At 37.9% G+C, this 21,234-nt stretch overlaps 1 protein-coding gene across 2 annotated transcripts in view; it reads right to left on the bottom strand.

The window, feature by feature from the left end:
- CUNH9orf85 (chromosome unknown C9orf85 homolog) overlaps window positions 1-21,234 on the bottom strand; it is a 66,479-nt gene that overhangs the window by 5,056 nt on the left and 40,189 nt on the right. Inside the window, exons 2-3 of one of the 2 annotated variants that reach the window (XR_006601976.1) lie at window positions 19,005-19,111; window positions 16,469-16,529 (exon numbers count right to left, since the gene is read on the bottom strand). Coding sequence is in view for 1 of the 2 variants with exons in the window: in XM_004769217.2 (XP_004769274.1) it covers window positions 19,005-19,111 (107 nt within the window). In the remaining variant the exon portion in view is untranslated. The remainder of the gene's footprint in view (window positions 1-16,468; window positions 16,530-19,004; window positions 19,112-21,234) is intronic. The other variant, XM_004769217.2, reaches the window with a different exon arrangement.

The following is a 21,234-nucleotide window of genomic DNA, read 5'->3' as shown; positions in this document are numbered from 1 at the left end:
ACTATATATGGTGGCAGATGTTAATGAGACTTATTGTGGTGATCATTTTGCAATGTATATAAACATCAAATCATTATACTGTACAACTATAACTAATATAATGTTATATGTTGATTATACCTGAATTTTGAAAAATTTAATACTTTTGGGGGCACCTGGGTGGCTCAGTCATTAAACATTTGCCTTTGGCTCAGGTTATGATCCCAGGGTCCTGAGATGGAGTCCTGCATTGGGCTCTTTGCTCTGCAGGAACCCTGCTTCTCCCTCCCCTCTCTCCCTGCTTGGTTCCCTTTCTCACTGTCTCTCTCTGCCAAATAAATGAATAAAACCTTAAAAAAAAATTTAAACATCAATAGACATTATTAGTATAGAAAAAAAATAAAACCTCATTGAATGGCAGAAAATATTTGCAAATACAGTAATAGATTTGTATATAAAATACATAAAGAACTCTTCTAACTCAATATATAAACACAAAATAGTAAAGGATTTGAATAGACATTTCACCAAAAAAAGATAAATGGCCAATAAGCATTGAAAAGATGCTCAATGCCACTAGACATCAGGGAAATGCAAATCAAAATTGCAATGACATACCACCTCACAACACTAGAATGACTATTATCATAAAGAAGGACAATAACAAGTGTCAATAACAATGTGGAGAAGTTGGAGCCTTCATATTGCTGGTGTTAAGTAAAAAAGTATGGCTGCTTTTGAAAACAATCTGGCAATTCCTCAAAAGGTTAGATACAGAGGTAACATACAACTCTGGAATTCCAATTCTCTCTCTCTCCACACACATACACACACACAGGACACCTGAAAACAAATATGCAGGGGCACCTGGGTGGCTCAGTGGGTTAAAGCCTCTGCCTTTGGCTCAGGTCATGATCCCAGGGTCCTGGGACGGAGCCGGAGCCGCCTCTGGCTCTCTGCTCAGCAGGGATCTGGCTTCCCTTCCTCTCTCTCTGCCTGCCTCTCTGTCTACTTTTGATCTCTGTCTGTCAAATGAATAAATAAAATCTTTAAAAAAAAAAAGAAAAGAAAAAGAAAACAAATACGCATACAAAAACTTGTCCCTGAGCGTTGACAGCGGCATTATTTGTTAATAGCCAAAAGAGTAGAACAATCTGAATGTCCATCAAGTAATGAATGGATAAATAAGAGGTACAGCTCTACATGGAATATTTAGTAATAAGAAAGAATTAAGTACTGATAAGTGTTACAATATACTTGAAAAAATTATGCTAAATAAAAGAAGCCAGTCACAAAACACTGCATGTTACATGATTCTGTTTATGTGAAATTCCAAAATAGGCAAATGGATAAAGACAGAAAGCAAGAGCGGGGTTTTTCAGGGGTTAATGGAGATTGACTACTACAGGGCAAGGAGTTTCTTTAAGAGATGATTATAAGGACCTATTTAGAAACTGTTTCTGCTCCCCTTCCTCCAGGGGATTTACTTGGATACAAGTCCCGAAAACAAGCCTCAGGTAACAAAGTTCAAATACAGGGGTCGGTCAGGCCAGGTGGAGACATGCTATCAGTGGGGGGGATGCAAGCTGTCTCCCTAGCTACCAAAGAGTAGGAGCCCCGCCCTTTGGGAGCCTTTTTGGCGCCAATCCTAACAAGGTGTAATAGGCTGGTTCAAATGTCTACTAGGGTAAATTGTAATTCAGTTGGTCACCTAGCATCACTGTGGAGTTTCCTGTGTGTTACAATCTCTCTGCTTCCATCTCTCTTTGCCTGCCTCTCTGCCCTACTTGTGATCTCTATCAAATAAATAAATAAAATCTTTAAAAAAAAATCCATGAATATAATTCACTAAATTGATGTTTTAAGGAAGAAAAACCATATATTGATTTCATCAGATGTAAAAAAAGAATTTAACAAAATTTAACATCCATTCATGATTAAAAACTCGCAGCAAACTATAAAGAAACTTCCTCAACCTGATAAAAAGCTCCTAGAAGGAAATTATAGCTAATAACATATTTACTGGTAAAAGAATGAATAAAATCAGGAAAAGGGCAAGAATATGGGCCCTCATCATTCCTTTTCAAAAAATATACAAGGGATCCTAAGCAGTGCAACAAAGGCAAAAAAGAAATACAATAGCATACAGATTGGAAAGCAAGAAATACAATTGTCTTAATTGGAAAAAAAAAATCATTGTCTATGTAGAAAATTCCAACAAATTTACAAAAGCTGTATTAGAAATAAAAAGTGAGGGACACCTGGCTGGCTCACTTGGCAGAGCATGCGACTCTCAATCTTGAGGGCTATGAGTTCAAGTCCCACATTGGGTGTAGAGATTACTTAAAACTAAAATTTAATAAATAAATAAATAAACGTGAGTTTATTAAAGTCCTAGTATATATGGTCAGTAAACAAAAATGAACTATACATAGCAATGACCAATGTCTTTCTGTAGAAATTAGCAAACTGATTCTAAAAGCTGTTTTTTAAAAAAGCTGTAATAGTCAAAACTATTTTGAAAAAGAAAACCAGCTGGAAGATTCATGATTGGATTTTAAGACTTATGATAAGGCTACAGTAATCAGGTTAGTGTGGTATTGGTGAAAGGTTAAACACACAGATCAATGGGATAGAACACATTCCAGAAATAGATATATAGTATATATAATCGATTGATTTTTCAGCACAGTACTAAGGGAATTCAATGGAGAAAAAACAGTCCTTTCAATAAATAATGCTGGAACAACTGGATATTCAATAAATTAACAGGAAATGGCTTAAAAGTCCAAATATAAAACCAAGAATTATACAACATCTAAAAGAAAACAGGAGAAAATATTTGTGATCCTAGGCCAGGCAAAGATTTCTTAGCTACAACAACAAAGTCAAGAACAAAAATTCCTAATAAAGCCTGATCTTCACCAAAATAAAAAATTATTCCACTCTGAAAGTATGGCGGACAAGCATAGGCTGCCCCAAGATGGGACTCTGGCATGAACACTATGCTGAGTTAAAAGCAATCAAAAGCCAGCAGATTCAGGAAAAGCCCTTTACTTCCCCACAACTGCTTGCTTATACCAGGAAGACAGCTATTAATAGAGATTCCACTTTACCTAGCCATTTACCTACATAAAAGGAAAACCTTTGTTTTCTAAACATCTCCTTTCGCCTTCCTGCTAATGGTCTTTCTCCCTTTGCATCCTCAGACCCCGACCCCTCTCCTTAGCTCATACAGATCATGTTACCTATCTTTGGAATTTCCATGTTTCTGTGGATTCCCTGTACTTAGGCTATTAAACTTGATTTTCTCCTGTTAATCTGTCTTATGTTGATTTGATTCTTAGTTCGGCTAGCAGGACTTTGAAAGGTAGAGGAAATTCTTCCTCTCCAACAAAAGTCACTATTAAGAGAATTAAAAAAAAAAAAAAAATGTCAGAGGTTGGCAGAAAGTATCTGCGAAACCGATACCTGATAAAAGATTTGTACCCTCAATATATAAAGAACGTTCAAAGCCCAGTAATAAGTAAACAATTCAATAAAACCATGAGCTAAAATATATAAAGAAGACTTCACTAAAGAAGAAACAAATGCAGAATGAGCACATAGAAAGATGTTTAGCATCACTGGTCATCAAACAAATGCAAATTAAAATCATAATGAGATAAAGCTACTCACTTAAGGCTAAAACAGGACACATTGAGGCACCTGGGTGGCTCACCTGGTTACGCATCTGACTTTGGCTCATGTGAACCCAGGGTCCTAGGATTGAGCCCACGTTGGGCTCTGTGCTGAGCGGGGAGTCCACTTTGCCCTCTCCCTCTGCCCCTGGCCCTCCTCCTGCATATAAAATAGTCTTAAATATAAATAAATAGTCTTAAAAATAAATAAATAAATAATAAAATAAAACAATACAAAACAAACAGAAGATCCTAAGTGTTGAGGATGCAGAACATCTAGAACTCTTACAGTGCCAGTAAGAATGCAAACAGTGGGGCGCCTGGGTGGCTCAGTGGGTTGAGCCTCTGCCTTTGGCTCGGGTCATGATCTCAGGATCCTGGGATCGAGTCCCACATCGGGCTCTCTGCTCATCAGGGAGCCTGCTTCTCTCTCTCTCTGCCTGCCTCTCCATCTACTTGTGATCTCTCTCTGTTAAATAAATAAATAAAATCTTAAAAAAAAAAAAAAAGAATGCAAATAGTAGAGCCATTTTGGAAAACAGTCTGATATTTCCTTATAAACACATCCCTAGCATATAATCCAACAAACTCAGTGCTACACATTCACTCAAGAGAAATAAAAACCTGTTCACATAAAACCCTGTACAGGAATGTATATGACAGCATAATTCATAATCATCAAAAACTAGCAAAACCTAAGGGTCCATCAATTGGTGAATGAACAATCAGTAGTCCATCTTTACCGAACTACTCATCCACACTAAAATATGGATGAATCTCAAATCTACTATGAAGTTAAGGAAGCCAGTCTCAAAAGGCCATATGCTATATGATTGTATATAGAGGACATTCTGGAACAGGTTAAAGTATAGGAAATGGAAATATATCAGTGTCTCCTAGGGCCTGAGAGTGTGGGTGTGATGAAAGACTGAAGCAGAAAAATGTTCATTTTTAGCCCATAAGGCTGATCTATAGCCTGAATAGTTTTGATCAAGTAGGTGCTGGTTGCTACAGTCTTTTTTTTTTTTAATGATTTTATTTATTTATTTATTTGTTTGTTTGTTTATTTGACAGAGAGAGAGGGCAGCAGAGAGAATTAAGAGAATTAAAGAAAGAGAGTTCTAGATGTTCTGCATCCTCATCAACACTTAGGATCTTCTGTTTGTTTTGTATTGTTTTATTTTATTACTTGACAGAGAGAGAGAGAGTCAGAGCAGCAGGTAGAGGGAGAGGGAGAAGCAGGCTCCCTTTGAGGGCTGCTCTGACTGAGCAACCCAGGCACCCAATAAATCTTAAAAACAAAACAACAACAACAAAAGAACGAGGGGGGCTCCTGGGTGGCTCAGTTGTTAAGCATCTGCCTTTACCTCAAGTCATGATCCTAGGGTCCTGGGATTGAGTCCTGAAACAGGCTCCCTGCTCAGTGACAAGCCTGCTTGTGTTCCCTCTCTTGCTATGTCTCTCTGTGTCAAATAAATAAATAAAATCTTTAAAGGAAAAAAAAAAAGAATGGGTGCCTGGGTGGCTCAGTTAAGTGTCTGCCTTCCACTCAGGTCACAATCCTAGGGTCCTGGAATCAAGCCCAGCAAAGGGCTCCCGCTCAGCGGGGAGCCTGCTTCTCCCTCTCCCTTTGCCTGCCACTCTGCCTACTTGTGCTCTCTATCCCTCTGACAAATAAATAAATAAAATCTTTAAAAAAAAAAAAAAAGAGTTCTTTCTTGGCCATTGCATGCAATGACCCCACAATAGGTGGAGTGACTACAAAGTTTTAGGGTAACAGAACCAACTGTCTTATATTTTAATTGTGTATTAGTCTCACAACTGTATTCATTTTTCAAAACTTACAAAACTGTTGCTGAAAACATGAAAGGAGGCCCAAAATGGAGTTACTTAAGCTAAGCCCCAAGTCACCAAACCAAGATGTAGTCCACGTTCAGCTCTGCCAGAAATGGAATCCTGCACCAGTCAGGCATCTCCTCATCAGCACTAGTTAGGTGACCTGCCTAACAGATCCCTGTCAGCCCCTAGAGGAAAGCTGCCTAGGATAACCAACCAGCTTTTTTGTCTAGTATAATTTCCTTGTTCCCACTCCCTTCTGCTTTTAAGTATCTTTCATTTCACATACCTCCTTGGAGTTCCTTTCTGTCTGCTAGACTGTATGGACTGATTCATGAATCAACACATAAAGCTAATAAGATCATTAAAATTTACTCAGTTGAGTTTTGTTTTTTAATACTGTACACTAAAAAGGATGAATTTACCACATAAAAATCATATCTTCAAGAGACCTGGCAGACAAAAACCTAAGTTAGAATTTAAAACAAACAAACAAACAAAAAAAAAACGGCCTCTCTGATATACAATCTAAGTGAAAATAATTATTAAAAATTTCTTATTAAAGCATTTGGTAGGTTTATATTTTGGATTTCCAGGAAGCTTTATTTAATTACTCTGCAATAAAAACAGATTTAAAGAATGTACATCATTAGAACACACAGATGAAGTTCTAACAATCCACATGGATTACAAAAAGCTTCAGGTTTTCTTTTAGTTTCAAATTTTTTAAAGTTTTAAAATAATTTTAAAGAAAGTATGTCTTTGTTAGGTTCATCAAAGACCTCAGGGAAATTAGAATGTTTTCATTTCTGCGAATATTTTGTTTCATACCAGGGAATCCTGGCTTAAACCAATCCTTAAGAATTCAAATAGCTAATTAAGGGATAAAACTGTATTTACAGAACTGTTAATGTTAAAATTTACATGTAAAATATGCTTTAAAATGGGATATCCTGTTTTGGAATCTGAAGTTAAAAGATCCCAGAGTCTAAATTCTCTAGCCCACTGAGTCCCCAAAACATTGACTCTTAACACTGTCTCCAACACCTGCATAGCTTATTAAAATGCAGATAACTGGGTTACAGCCATTGTTTACATGCTCAAAATCTTGCAGATGGGGCCTAAGAATCTGTTAAACTAAGAAATTCCTATGCACATTACCACTTGAGACTCTTGACCAGATCAAAGTATTACTGCCTAAGGATGGGCGTTTTCCCGTGTTCCTCCTGCTGGTTGAGACTGTAATGGCCAATTCAAAGACCAGCAGGCATTCTATTGCTGAAATCAACTATACTCTTTTCAAATTTAAGATCACTCTGAAAAACAGCCAGGTTTTATTAGGTTAGCAGCCCTATAAATATAAGTATGCCCATCTTTTAAGGAGACACACAGATTTTCAAAACATTTCCTTTTTATCAATGTGAAATATGTTTGTGGAAATGTAATATGAATTTATACACCTACACTTAACAAGCTTCCAGTTTCCCTTGCAGGTAAGTAGGACCCTTGTGCAACTTCTCTTTCAAATCTCTTAATTCAGGCTTTATGTCTTCACTGGGAGTAGAATGAAACAAGGTCTGAAAGTAATTGAATTTTTGCATTTTTTTTCACCTCAAGACTCAAAAGAATCTTGATCTTAAGAATGGAATGGTTTAGATATTATTTTAATGATGAGACACACCTTTCAAGTTGTCATAAAATCTGTAAAATATCATGAAACATCTTTCAAAGTGGCTGAAAATTAATCACTCTTGAGTGGTTTTTTCTTAAAAAATACACAGTAAAGAAAAACATTAAATTCGCCTAAATATAAATTTTACCTATTTTCCCTTGAAAATGGATATATTTTGAGTATTTTAAGTCCAATGCTCAACGAACTTCAGAGAGGTTAAAATAATCATGGATTTGCCTTCTTTCTATTTCTCCACAAAATCTAATTCCCAGAAACAATCAATCTTGACCACGCATAAATCAAAACTAATCATTTCAGTGGAAACCATGGCCAAATAAAAACACAGGTCACTCCTATTAACCATGTTTACTGACAAAGGAGACAGTAGTACACCTTTTTAAAAATTATGCCATATTTACTTTTTTATAATGAAAAACACAATAGGATAGAAAAGTAATTAAAAGCTAAAATATGCTCACTACATATTTAAGGGTGAAAGTCAGGACAAAACTTGCAGTTTTCAATTGGCCCCTGTAAATACTAACAGATATTATTTTAAAAATAGCACTGACCTAGAAGACCGAGATTCTACCACAGCTTTGACATGCTCTTGTCATATAATCTTTGAAAGTCACTCTCTTTGAGTCTCTTTCTTCATAATGAATTCTAAAAGTGCTGGCACCTTAGCATGAACAAAAGACAGGGGCACCGAACTATACTAGTAATCACTGTATTTGTCACCTCCAAAAACTCAGTTAAAAAACAAAAAGAAGGGACGCCTGGGTGGCTCAGTTGGTTAAGCAGCTGCCTTCGGCTCAGGTCATGATCCCAGCGTCCTGGGATCGAGTCCCACATCGGGCTCCTTGCTCAGCGGGGAGCCTGCTTCTCCCTCTGCCTCTGCCTGCCATTCTGTCTGCCTGTGCTCGCTCTCTACCCCCCTCTCTCTCTCTGATAAATAAATAAAATTAAAAAAAAAAAAAAAAAAAAAAAAAAAAAAAAACAAAAAGAAAAACTCAGATTTTTCTACTGACACTGCTGTGATATTAACAAACTTTTATATTGTATAATAAAACATATCAACATTTGGAAGATCAGTAGAACTCAGTGAATTAATATTTTCCAAACGAGCAAATGTATGTTATAAAATCATGCATGGGTATGGGGACCAGTCTGGCTCACAGGGTAGAGCATGCAACTCTTGAGAGGATTTCTACAATTATCTGGGGAAAGCTATTAAAGTTTACTTTTACTCCTTTTAAAATTTTTTCTTTCCTTTTTTTTCTACTAGCCAGACACTAAAGAAGTTTGTAAAGAATGTGCAACAATGCCACTTGTCTCACTAGTATTTTTGTTTCTAAGGTTTTTTTTTTTTTCCACAAAAAGTTATTAACACTTACTGGGCATATTTTGCTTATATTCATATTATTAAGTAAATAATTATTTTTAAAATGTCTGCATTTTCATATCTAATACAATAAACAGCAATAGATAAAACCCATATAAACCCATATAAGCTAAGCTTTCTCAGGTGCTCAAAACTTTTACAAAGGGGTCCTGAAACAGGTTTAAAAACCACTGATCTAGATAATAAATGCTAAAGGAAAAAGAACTGTTCTTATGTTTTTAGTACTTGCTACAAGTAAAAGGCTTATTTTACTCTGAAACAACTTTGCTGGCACTGTCTTCATTTCCTGGTTAAATTATTACACTTTAACCTTTAGCATAATTTAGCTCCACTTGTAATACTTGTAATATGCGATGACTAGGTGCTTTCGTAAACAATGAGCTATGGTACTCCACCCTTGATGTACAAATAATACAAACTCAACATTGACAGAGTTCTATAAAGTCACACTTCCTGCTCTAAGTAATCTGCTAACATAGAAAGATTCTGAAACCATACTAAGGAATTATATCATATGCTACTTAGAAAATGCTTTTAAGGAAACAGTATCTCTAAAGTCCAATAATTTTGAGTACAAAAAGCTACAATTCAGCTCCTTGTGTCCACACAAGGCCTAAAAATAAGTGTTTAAGTGTGTTTAAATAAGTGTGTTTAAAAATAAGTGGAGAGGAGCGCCTGGGTGGCTCAGTGGGTTAGGCTTCTGTCTTTGGCTCAGGTCATGATCTCAGGGTTCTGGGATCGAGCCCTGCATCGGGCTCTCTGCTCAGCAGGGAGCCTGCTTCTTCCTCTCTCTCTGCCTGCCTCTCTGCCTGCTTGTGATCTCTCTCTGTCAAATAAATAAATAAAATCTTTAAAAAAAAATAATAAAATGTTTATTTTATTTTTTTAAGTAAACTCTACACCGAGGTGAGGCTTAAACTCACAACCCGGAAGTTACAGTTGTATGCTCAATCGACTGAGCCAACCAGGCACCCTTACTTTTTGTTTTGTTTTGTTTTGCTTTGTTTTTTTAAATAATCCCTTTACCCTCTGTGGGGCTCAAACTCACAACCCTGAGATCAAGTCACATGCTATACAGACTGAGTCAGCCAGGGATCTCAGAACAAAAGAACCAAAAAGACCATACATACGGAGACACCCCGTGATTATCCACATTATCTATCAAAGGGAGCATGGGATTCTTGTTCATTTTTCCTCCTTGCCCTGGTGATTTCCTCACAGGGTGTCCTACAAACATTGTTTACAGAACTCTTTTACCTTTAATTTCTATCTTTTCTAGATCTACCGCTCCTATTTTCATTTTCTTAGTCCTCTGCAGTCTCACATTGTACCCTATGGGTCTCTTTCATCTTTTACTTATACCTGACACTTTTCAATCTGCCCAAGAATTATTTGTGGGCCTATCTCTCATAAAAGATTGTAAACTCCTTGGTGTTGGAGATTGATTTTGGCATCTTCTATAATATATAGCACAACGTCTTATATATTGAAGATGCTATTTGAAACAGAATTTGATTTTGCCACATCAAATTTAAATTCTATGTAGGGGGCACCTGGGTGGCTCAGTGGGTTAAAGCCTCTGCCTTCAGCTCAGGTCATGATCTCAGGATCCTGGGATCGAGCCCTACTTCAGGCTCTCTGCTTGGCAGGGAGCCTGCTCCCCCCACCCTTTCTCTCTGCCTGCCTCTGCCTACTTGTGATCTCTCTCTGTCAAATAAATAAATAAAATCTTTAAAAAAAAATTCTATGTAGCAAGTTCTATGTGACAGTTACTTTCCACCAATGATGAATATAGTCTCTTATAAAAGAAAAATATTGGGGTGCCCAGGTGCCTCAGTCACTTAAGCATCTGCCTTGGGCTCAGGTCATGATCATGGAATCCCAGGATCATGTCCTCCATTGGGCTCCCCCTCAGTGGGGAGTCTGCTTCTCCCTCTAACCCTCCCGATCTCATGTTCTTTCTCTCACACATACAAACATACATAAATAAAATCTTTTTAAAAAAATATTAATTTTGTTGGGCTTCTGGGTGGCTCAGTGGGTTAAACCTCTGCCTTCAGCTTAGGTCATGATCTCAGGGTCGGGGGATCAAGCCCCACATGAGTTTCTCTGCTCATCAGGGAGCCTGCTTCCCCCCGCCCCTCTGCCCCTCTGCCTACTTGTGATCTCTCTGTGTCAAATAAATAAAATCTTTAAAAAAATGTGTATTAAAATATATATATTAATTTTGTGAATAAGGTAAAAGTAAGGTTTGGTTGAAATAATGAGTATCTTAAAGGTAAAATCCTTAAAAAACTGACTATTCCTTTAATTTGTGAAGTGTTTATTCAGTAATTTAGAGTAGGAAAAATGGATTATAATGGCACTTTTGGGATCAAGTCTCATACCCGGCTCCCTGCTCAGTGGAGAGCCTGCTTCTCCCTCCCCCTCTGCCCCTCCCCCAGCTCTCCCACACGCTCTCTCAAATAAATAAACTCTTTAAAAAAAGAAAGGGTATTAGTACTTACTTTAGTTTAGAATTTGTTAATGTCTTTACTGATGGGGTATAATAATAGTTTTTACTTAGAACTACCTTATTTGTAATTTATAAAATTTAATATTCGGTTACTTATTAATATAAAGTTAAACTTAATTTCCATTTTAAAAAAAACAGTTAAATTACTAATGACTTAATAGTTATTTTGGATAATGATTTTACTATTTTTTTTCATTGATAGCAAAAGCTATGCAAAATGTTTTTGGAAATAAAATTGCAGGGTGCCTGGGTGGCTCAGTCGTTTAAGTGTCTGCCCTCAGCTCAGGTCATGATCCCTGAATCCTAGCATCCAGCCTCACATTGGGCTCCCTGCTCAGCGGGGACTCTGCCTCTCCCTCTCCCCCACCTTGTTTGTTCTCTCTCTCTCACTCTCTCTCAAAAAAAAAAAAAAAAAAAAAAAAATCTTAAAAAAAAAAAGAAAAGAAAATATAATTGCTATGCATTAATTTCTTGGTGATTCTCAATAATATCATTATTAAAATATATACTTTAAAATAAAATAACTGCAAACAAATGTTGGCAAAGATATCAAGAAAAGTGGAACCCTTGCGTATTGTTGGTGCGACTGTAAAATGGTGCAATCACTATTAAAAGAGGTATGAAGGTTCCTAAAACAATAAAAAAAAGAACTACCATACGATCCAGCAATCCCACTTCTGTGTATATACATGCCAAAAAATTGAAAGCAGTCTTGAAGAGCTATTTGCACAACGCTCATAACAGTATTCAAAATACCCAAGAGGTAGAAGCAACCTAAGTGTCCACACAGATGAGTGAAAACCAAGATGTAGTATATATATTCAGTGGAATATTACTTAGTCTTAAAAGGGAAGGGAATTCTGGCACATGTTATAACAACAATGATCCTTGAGAACACTATACTAAATGTAATAAGCCAGTCACAAAAGAACAAATACTTTTATGACTCCATTCATATGAAGTACTTAAAGTAGTCAAATTCAGGGGTGCCTGGGTAGCTCAGTCAGTTAAGCCTCCAACTCTTGATCTCCAGGGTCTTGAGTTCAAGCCCCATGTTGGAGCCCAGAGTGGAGCCTACTTTAAAAAAAATTATTTAAAAAAATAAAAAATAAAGTAGCCAAATTCATAGCAACAGAAAACAGAATGGAAGCTGCCAAGAGCTGATGGAGCAGAGAAAGGGGAGCCTCTGTTTAATAGGTAAAGACTTCACAGTTGCAAGATGGCAGTGTTTTGGAGACCTGTTGCACAACAATATGAATATACTTAACACAACCGAACTGTACACTTACAAGTGGTTAAAATGATAAATTGTATGCTATTTATTTTACACCACCACAAAAATAGAGAATGTTAAAAAGACAGGGTGGCTTTACAAAAGATTATCTTGAGTGTCGGAGTTTGGCTAATTCGGTTAGAACCAAGTTTTGGAGTAAAGGGGGGCAAGCATCTGGTCAGAAAGACAAGCCAGACAGGGCGGCATGGCCGGCTTCGAAGCCTCTTGTCCTCCGCTCATTTTCTCCCGAATACTATGACTTTTCGTTTTCTCTCACAGTTTGAAGAACCTCATCCCCACTCCCACACTATTAGCATACATGCAAAAGTACAACTTCCCAGGGGAGAAAAAATTCTACTTAGTCCCCTGCTGCGGGAGACCCAACTCTTTCTGACAGGAGCCCTTGAAACTTTTATGTGAAATAAGTCTTTTTCAAAATACTGGCTTATTCAAACTCTGGACCAAGGGACGTAGTTGAGTAAAGGTGAGATAGAGGAGAATTTATTTAATACAATGAAGTATGAAGAGGTAAGGCTTTCGGTGGGGTAATAAATTTTAAAAATTATCGGTCAATACCGACAATATGAGAACCAGGGGTAGTGACTTCCATTTAAACGCAAACAGTGTTTTAAGCATTAAGCACGTCCATGTCTTAAAACAGGCCAGACAGGGGGCACCTGGGTGGCTCAGTGGGTTAAGCCGCTGCCTTCGGCTCAGGTCATGATCTCGGGGTCATGGGATCGAGTCCCGCATCGGGCTCTCTGCTCAGCAGGGAGCCTGCTTCCTCCTCTCTCTCTGCCTGCCTCTCTGCCTACTTGTGATTTCTCTCTGTCAAATAAATAAATAAAATCTTTAAAAAAAAAAAAAAAAAAAAAAAAAAAAAAAAATAAAACAGGCCAGACAGTCGAAGAGGCGTGTGACACTAGGTCTTGCCTTCCTCACTTAAAATATTTTTTAGAATGAAATCTACTCTTAAACGATTATATTTTAAGTAATCTCTATATCCAACATGGGGCTCGAACTCACAACCCTGAGATCAAGAGCTGCATACTCCACTGACATTCTTCTTGCAGCATTTAAGGTGTAGGGCAGTTCTGTTTGGGCAAATTGGAGTGAGGGGATCCCTGGCTAAGCTTTTGTTTTATTCAAGAATTCTATAGCTGAGGGGCACTTGGCTGGCTCATTCTGTAGAACATGTAACTCTTGATCTCCAGGTGGTGAGTTCCAACAACCCATGCTAGGCATAAAGCTTATTTAAAAATAAAAAAATAAAAAATTCTACAGGTGAAAAGATTGAAAACTACTAGACTAAGATATATGTCAAGTTTCAGTGGGGCTTGGCCCTGTGAGTATCCATGTATTTTGTATACACCAAGGTTTCTCAACCAAGACACTAGTAACATCCTGGGCTGGATATGTCTTTGATGCGATGGCTGTCCTATGCACTGTAGGATTTTTTGTAGCACCTGGCCTTTACTCACTATATGCCAGTAGCATCCCTTCCAACTTCTCAAATCAAGACCATCAAAATTGTCTCCAGGGGCACTTGGGTGGCTCAGCTGGTTAAGCATCTGCCTTCAGCTCAGCTCAAGTCACGATGCCAGGGTCCTGGGATTGAATCCTGATTGTTCATCTCCCACTCCCCCTGCTTGTGTTCCCTCTCTGCTTGTGTTCCTTCTCTCACTGTCTGCAAATAAATAAATAAAATCTTAAAAAAAAAACAAAACACACAACTGTCTTCAGACACTGCCAAATGTCACGTGGTTGGGGGGGGCCACAATCGACCCCTCCCATTTGAGAACTGCTAATGCGGGGGAGATATAGATCCACTTCTAAGCTCAGAGCCCAATTTGTTTGTGATCTGTTGCTGTTTTATACTAGCTTCTCCTTTCTCTTCTACTACTATGGTAATGTTAAACATAAGCTAACATTAAATTCTTGGTAAATTATTTTTTATGAGTAGGAAGAGAAAAAAAGCAGGCTAGAGATTCTAACACAAATATGGGTATTTGCCTATAACACTTCTAAAGTAATACTTGAAAAAGGTTGCTTGGTTACCTGAAATACAAGGCACAAGAAGTTTCTAGGTACTAGCTTAGGCATTTCAATGCCTGAATATAAAATCTATTTATTTGGACATGTGTATTTAAAAAAAAAAATGAGGTGTCTGGCTGGCTCAGTTGGTAGAGCATGCAACTCTTGTTCCCAGGGTCCTACGCTCAACCCTCACTTTGGGCATCGAGCTTACTTTAATTAACTAATTAATTAATTCCATTTATTTATTCATTCATTTCAATTAATTAATAATTAATAAGCGGGTCTATACATGTGGTACTCAGCAGTGGATAACTTTCATAAACAAGATGGGTGACTATAAAAATTAATATACCATTAGGCTCAGATGAAGAGAAGAACAACGTTTTTTGAATGAATAATATAATACTGAGAAATCACTGTAGGAGGACAGGAAAACATGGCTTTAAAATGGGAGCAATTTGCATTTGAATCTTAACTCCATCTGCTTTACTTTCTGATCTTGGCTAAAACATATAATCCGTCTGAGCCCAGAAAAAAAGAAAAAAAAAAACCAAACCAACTTTATTTCTTGTCTTGCATTGCTTGAGGAAGGGGATAATCTTTTAACCATCTGTATTTCCAATATAGCTAGAAAATAATTTGATAAATGATTTTTAAGTAAAAATGTCAAGACTCCTTTCTTCTTTAAGAGCTATACAAATCATTTAACATTTTTAAGATCTCTTGTTTTTCCAATAATTCAGTTCCACACTCAAGGTTATTTACAGGATTCCTGAGTGATTTAGGACTGACCAAGCATAGTAACGAATGCTTTTAATTTATCTTTGGGTTTTCTTTTTCGAAAGTCAAAACCAGGGCCCTTGAAAAATGAGGGTTTTTTTGTTTGTTTGTTTAGTTTTTTTTTAAGATTTTATTTATTTGAAAGAGAGAGAAGTAACATAAGCAGGGACAAAGGGAGAGGGAGAAGCAGGCTTCCCGCCGAGCAGGAAGCCTCTCTGTGGGGCTTGATCCCAGGACTCTGGGATCATGATCTGAGACAAGACAGACGCTTAACAACTGAGCCACCCAAGTGCCTCAAAAAATGAAGTTTTATATAAAAAGATTCAGACTCATTCTGATCCTCAATTCTTACATATATAAGCAATCTTTAAGTCTAAGGATTAAACCATTTGGGTGTCCAGGAGTTGTTGGTGGCACCTAAGAAGCCCTCCAACCAGGGATTAGCAAGAACTCGCCTTAAAATCAAAACACATAAGCCAAAATGAGTAGGAATCCTGCTACAGAGTAACCTGACCTCTGATTAAACAGCCAAGCATGGGGGCGCCTGGGTGGATCAGTGGGTTAAAGCCTCTGCCTTCAGCTCAGGTCATGATCTCAGGGTCCTGGGATCAAGTCCCGAATTAGGCTCTCTGCTCCGCAGGGAGTCTGCTTCCTCTTCTCTTTCTGTCTGCCTCTCTGCCTACTTGTGATCTCTGTCTGTCAAATAAATAAATAAAATCCTAAAAGAAAAAAAAAAAGTTGCCCTTTAAAAAGAAAGAAAAGAAAGAAAGAAAGAAAGAAATATAGAACAAACAAACAAAAAACCAGCCAGGCATGAAATAAGGTGGTGGCTCATCTCAGCTCTTACAGAGAAGAGAAGCTGTGAAAAGCTGAGCATTATCTTTATAAGCCTTTCGCTTTCTTCCATAAAGACTTGAAGATCTGAGTATTCGATGATACTTAAAACGACCTTTGGGCACCTGGGTGGCTCAGTCATTAAGCATCTGCCTTGGGCTCAGGTCATGATCCCAGGGTCCTGGGATAGAGCCCCACATTGGGCTCCCAGCTCAGCAGGGAGCCTGCTTCTCCCTCTTCCCCTCCGCTGACTTGTTTCTCTCTCAAACAAATAAAATCTTAAAAAAACAAAAACAAAAAAACCCTACCTTATAACCAAGGGTAGTACCAGGATCACACTGTTTATGTAGCACTAATGGATGATCTTTTTTTCCTCCTCCCTCTCACGACTGACAATCATCCCACCCACCCCACCCCCCCCCACCCCCCCCAGCAAATACTCGTTTTTGGCTCTTACAGCTCCAGTTAGGACATCTTTTCCAAAAATCTCTGGCATGGTCCAGGGTTGTTTTCAGTAACTGGGACAAAGTGTCATAAAGAACATGATCATAAAAATCCTGTAGAATGTCACGTCACTGAAAAGGAAACATGAGACCTCCTCTGCCAAGTACAAACACAATACAGTTTTTGCTTCTGTGGTCAAAACAGATAACATGGAAGAGTTTAGACGTCTAATTCTTTCTTGGGTCTAATATTTGGGATTAGATCGCAGGAGCAATGGAAATTTGCTAATCATCCATGACTTTTGGTGATTTATAAGCCCAATGAGTAAGATAAAAGAGCTTCAATTTTCGCAATATTCAGAATATTACTTCATTACAAAAGAAATGTTCACCTATAAATAGTCCCCCTTCCTCTTACATTTTATGTTCTGTTGAACTTTTCCTTATATACATCATTTGGCTACATAATCTGTGGCAAAAGATAGCTAGACTAGTAAAATACTCAACATTTTCATCAATGACAATATTTGGGGTGCTGGAAAATTATCTTTTCACAAAAGACACATCCAATGTCCAAGAAAACTTCTCATATAAATTCTGACAAAGGACAAATTTAACTTCTAAGCAAGATTAGCCGGAGTAAAACATTCAAAATTTCTAAGTTATGTTACCATCAGAATCTTTCATCAATGCACTTAAATCCCTTATAATGTTGGTAAAGTGTTAATATGCAAAGAGTGCAACATGAATATAGTTAAGTCATACTTTCTAGAACACTCTCAATCCTGGATTGGAGTTTGAAAGCTAGGCTTTCCAAAATGCCTCAGGTGCCAAGTGTTCAGTATAATTTGAAATTCATGATATTCTAGGCCAGGCAGGTGACATCCTCAGGAACATGTTCAGACCTTGGTTTAACTGACAGCTTCTTAGTCTCTCATGAATAATCATTTGTTCTACATTAGATTGGACTTCTTTATTATATTTATTATTGTAATGTAATGTAATATAATATAAATGTAATATAAATATTACATTTATTATTCTTTATTGTATCTTCCTTTGCTTGAATGTCTTGTTATCTGTAATTGGGAATTTATAAATATTACATATCCTTCATTTTGCACTCACCGTGAGCTAACCTCATCGGCCTTAGGGTGATGTGGAACAGCAGCTCCTGAGGTCCTCTCAGCCTTCATCCCCTTGACCTACCTGAAGTTTCTCAAAGAGCTCTAGGTCACCACATTCCCTAGGTAGTGGCAACATTATCATGACCTTTCCTGATTCCAAAGACTTCAATGACTCCAAGATAGGACAGAGTTGCTGACCCTTGAGTTGAGGTGTCCATATCCAACCATTCTTTTTTTTTTTTTTAAGAGTTTTAAAAAATGTTTAAATATATTTATTTTGAGTAATTCCTACATCCAACATGGGGCTTAAATTCATGACCCCAAGATCAAGAGTCACGTGCTCTTCTGACTGACCCAGCCAGGCACCCAAAGTTATACCAACATTTAGAAAGAAATATTTTTTTTTTAAGGTTTTATTTATTTACTTGACAGAGAGAGACGGTGAGAGAGAGAGAACACAAGCACAGGGAGTGGGAGAGGGAAAGCAGACTTCCTGCCGAGCAGGGAGCCTGATGTGGGGCTTGATCCCAGGACTCTGGGATCATGACCTGAGCCAAAGGCAGATCCCTAACAGCTGAGCCACCCGGCACCCCAATCCCTTTTTTGTTTTTAAGAGATTTTTATTTTTTAAGAAGTCTCTACAGCCAACACAGGGCTCGAACGCACACCCTCAAGATCAAGAGTCGCATCCTCCACCAACTGAGTCAGCCAGGTGCCTCTAGAAAGCTACAAATAATATAGTAGGCCTATAAACTAAAACTACATGGCTTATGGTACAATCAGCTACAGAGAAGACAACAGAAAATACAGTTAATTTGTTCATGGAAATCTAGCTTTGGATAGCACCAACACTTGTGAAACTTCCCTACTGCTAATTTGGGCCACTGAGAATAAAACCCATCAGAATTGTTTAAAAGTATCTTCTTTGGGGAGGAAATGCTAAAGAACATGAAAAAAAGACTGAAAGGGGGGCACCCGATGGTTTACTCAGGAAGTTGCCTTCAGCTCAGGTCATGATCTTAGGTTAGGGTCAGGCTTTCCACTCAGCAGGGAGTCTGCTTTCCCTCTCCTGTTGTTCCTCCCCTTGCTTGTATGTGTGTATGTGTGTGTGTGTGTGTGTGTGTGCACGTGTGTGCACATACACACATGCACAAGTGCTTGCTCTCTCTCTCTCCCCAGCATCCTCTCCCTCTCTCTCTCTGACAAATAAATAAAATCTTACAAAAAAAGAATAGGGTGGGAAAGGGTGAATCCATTTTATAAAGAAGGAATCAGCATGTAAGATGAAATTCTCCATGGGAGAATGGGAGATTTTTTTCCATCTACCTCTAGTATTTAGTTGGATATAATTTTGGGTATCGGGGAAAGAAATAATAAGGTGATACATATATTGTTGGTAAGATAATTAAGAAACACAACTCACCATTTTTTAGGCTTCGACAATGGTTTATATTTGCTGTACTTTACGCGCCATTCAAGTACTTCTTTACAGCGCTGACAAACTCCGTCATGAAGCTTTGCATTAATTTTCTTAAAACCAAACAGAAAAACAAAGTAAGAATTTCATTGGTGAGACAGCATTATAAACCCCGTAAAAAAGATACATGAGAAATTTAAGTATTTTTTATTTATTTTATTTTTACTTATTTTTTTTTAAGATTTTATTGATTTATTTGACAGATAGAGATCACAAGTAGGTAGAGAGGCAGGTAGAGAGAGAGGAGGAAGCAGGCTCCCTGCTGAGCAGAGAGCCCAATGACCCTGAGATCATGACCTGAGCCGAAGGTAGAGGCTTTAACCCACTGAGCCATCCAGGCGCCCCTTAAGTATTTTTTAAATAGTAACCTAAATTTAATCTGCTTAACATTTTTTGATACTGTGTGTAATTTTATGTGCATTTCTCAAGTTGATTCTTTACAAAGGCAAAGTTTTTTTTTTTTTTAGATTTTGTTTATTTATATGACAGAGAGAGAGAGAGACAGTGAAAGAGGGATTACAGCAGGGGGAGTGGGAGAGGGAGAGGGAGGCTTGACTGAGCAGGGAGCTCGATGTGGCGCTCTATCCCAGGACTCTGGGATCAAAACCTGAGCCAAAGGAAGATGCCCAAAGACTTTGCCACCCAGGCACCCCCCAAAGGCAAAGATTCTTAACTAGGTGTAGCTCAAAATCATCAAGGAAATGTTTTAACCTCTTGGCAGGAGCATTTTAGAAGCCCCGCCCCCCCACTGATTCTGATGTGTGCAAATGTTAAAACTCAAGTTTGTACTGTCAAGACATGTGCGTTTTACTATATATAGGTTATACCTCAAAAATAATGTAATAATAAAGAAGAAAACCTAATGCATATTTTAAGACTACTGTTTCCAGGGGCACCTGGGTGGCTCAGTGGGTTAAAGCTTCTGCCTTCAGCTCAGGTCATGATCCCAGGGTCCTGGGATCGAGCCCCACATCTGCTCAGCAGGGAGCTTGCTTCCTCCTCTCTCTCTGCCTGCCTCTCTGCGTACTTGTGATCTCTGTCCGCCAAATAAATAAATAAAATCTTAAAAAAAAAAAAAAAGACTGTTTCCAACAATTCAAATCTTACCAATGAGAAATGAGACAATACACTGAGAAATTACAGTCCTAAACTGTCAGTCTATAGAAGAGAGCAGAGACCATGACATCTGAGAAAGGAGTGTCAGGCAGAAGCAGCTGAAAGCACAAAGGCATTTAATTCTTTAATTTAATACTTTCATCTTCTCATGTAAAGAAAAAATGTTTTGGTAAAGTTACCCCACTAATCTGATTTCTTCAAAAGAGAAAATAGGGGCAGCTGGGTGGTTCAGTCGTTAACTGTCTGCCTTTGGCTCAGGTCATGATCCCAGGGTCCTGGGATTGAGCCCCACATCAGGCTCACTGCTCAGCGGGGAGCCTGCTTCTCCCTCTCCCACTACCACTGCTTGTGTTCCCTCTCTCACTGTCTCTCTTTCTGTCAAATAAATAAATAAAATCTGAAAAAACAAACAAACAAAAACAGAAAATAAATGTGTGCATGGAAATATCTGTGGTGGAAAAAGAGATTTATAGGGGGAAAAAACACACCATATTTATTATGATCTTTTCTCAAAATGTGCTGGGAAATTAGGAGAATGAAAAAAATTTAAACGTGTCATGTGTTTTCCCCAGTAGTTTTACATTCTATAACATATTCATGTGATTCAGGACCCAGACTATTTATGTTCACTAAGTACTCTGAGAATTCTCTTACTTTGGCTGTGGAAGCCTGGTCTTTGCCTATCGTTGGAATAATGAGTAAAGGAACATTTTAGGTTTTCTTTGTTTCCTTTGTTTCCTTTTTTAATTTCTCAAGAAAAGAAAGAAAAGGATCACAAAAGACACAGATTCTTTGGGAGGTTATCTGATGCTGAGTTAAAAGCACAATGTTTTAAAGATCATTTGAAAAAAAAAAACAAAACCCAAAACTTTGGAACAGGGCTTGATATTCTTTAAATTTCTAAACAAAAAGATAAAATAATTTGACAAAGGGGCGCCTGGGTGGCTCAGTGGGTTAAAGCCTCTGCCTTCAGCTCAGGTCACAATCCAAGGGTTCTGGGATCAAGCCCGGAATCAGGCTCTCCACTCGGCAGGGAGCCTACTTTCTCTTCTCTCTCTGC

Source organism: Mustela putorius, unplaced genomic scaffold, assembly GCF_011764305.1.
Source record: "Mustela putorius furo isolate JIRA1106 unplaced genomic scaffold, ASM1176430v1.1 tig00003854_pilon_pilon_pilon, whole genome shotgun sequence".
NCBI lineage: Eukaryota > Metazoa > Chordata > Mammalia > Carnivora > Mustelidae > Mustela > Mustela putorius.
Note: the sequence above shows the minus strand (reverse complement) of the source record. Positions and strands in the feature narration are given on the sequence as shown.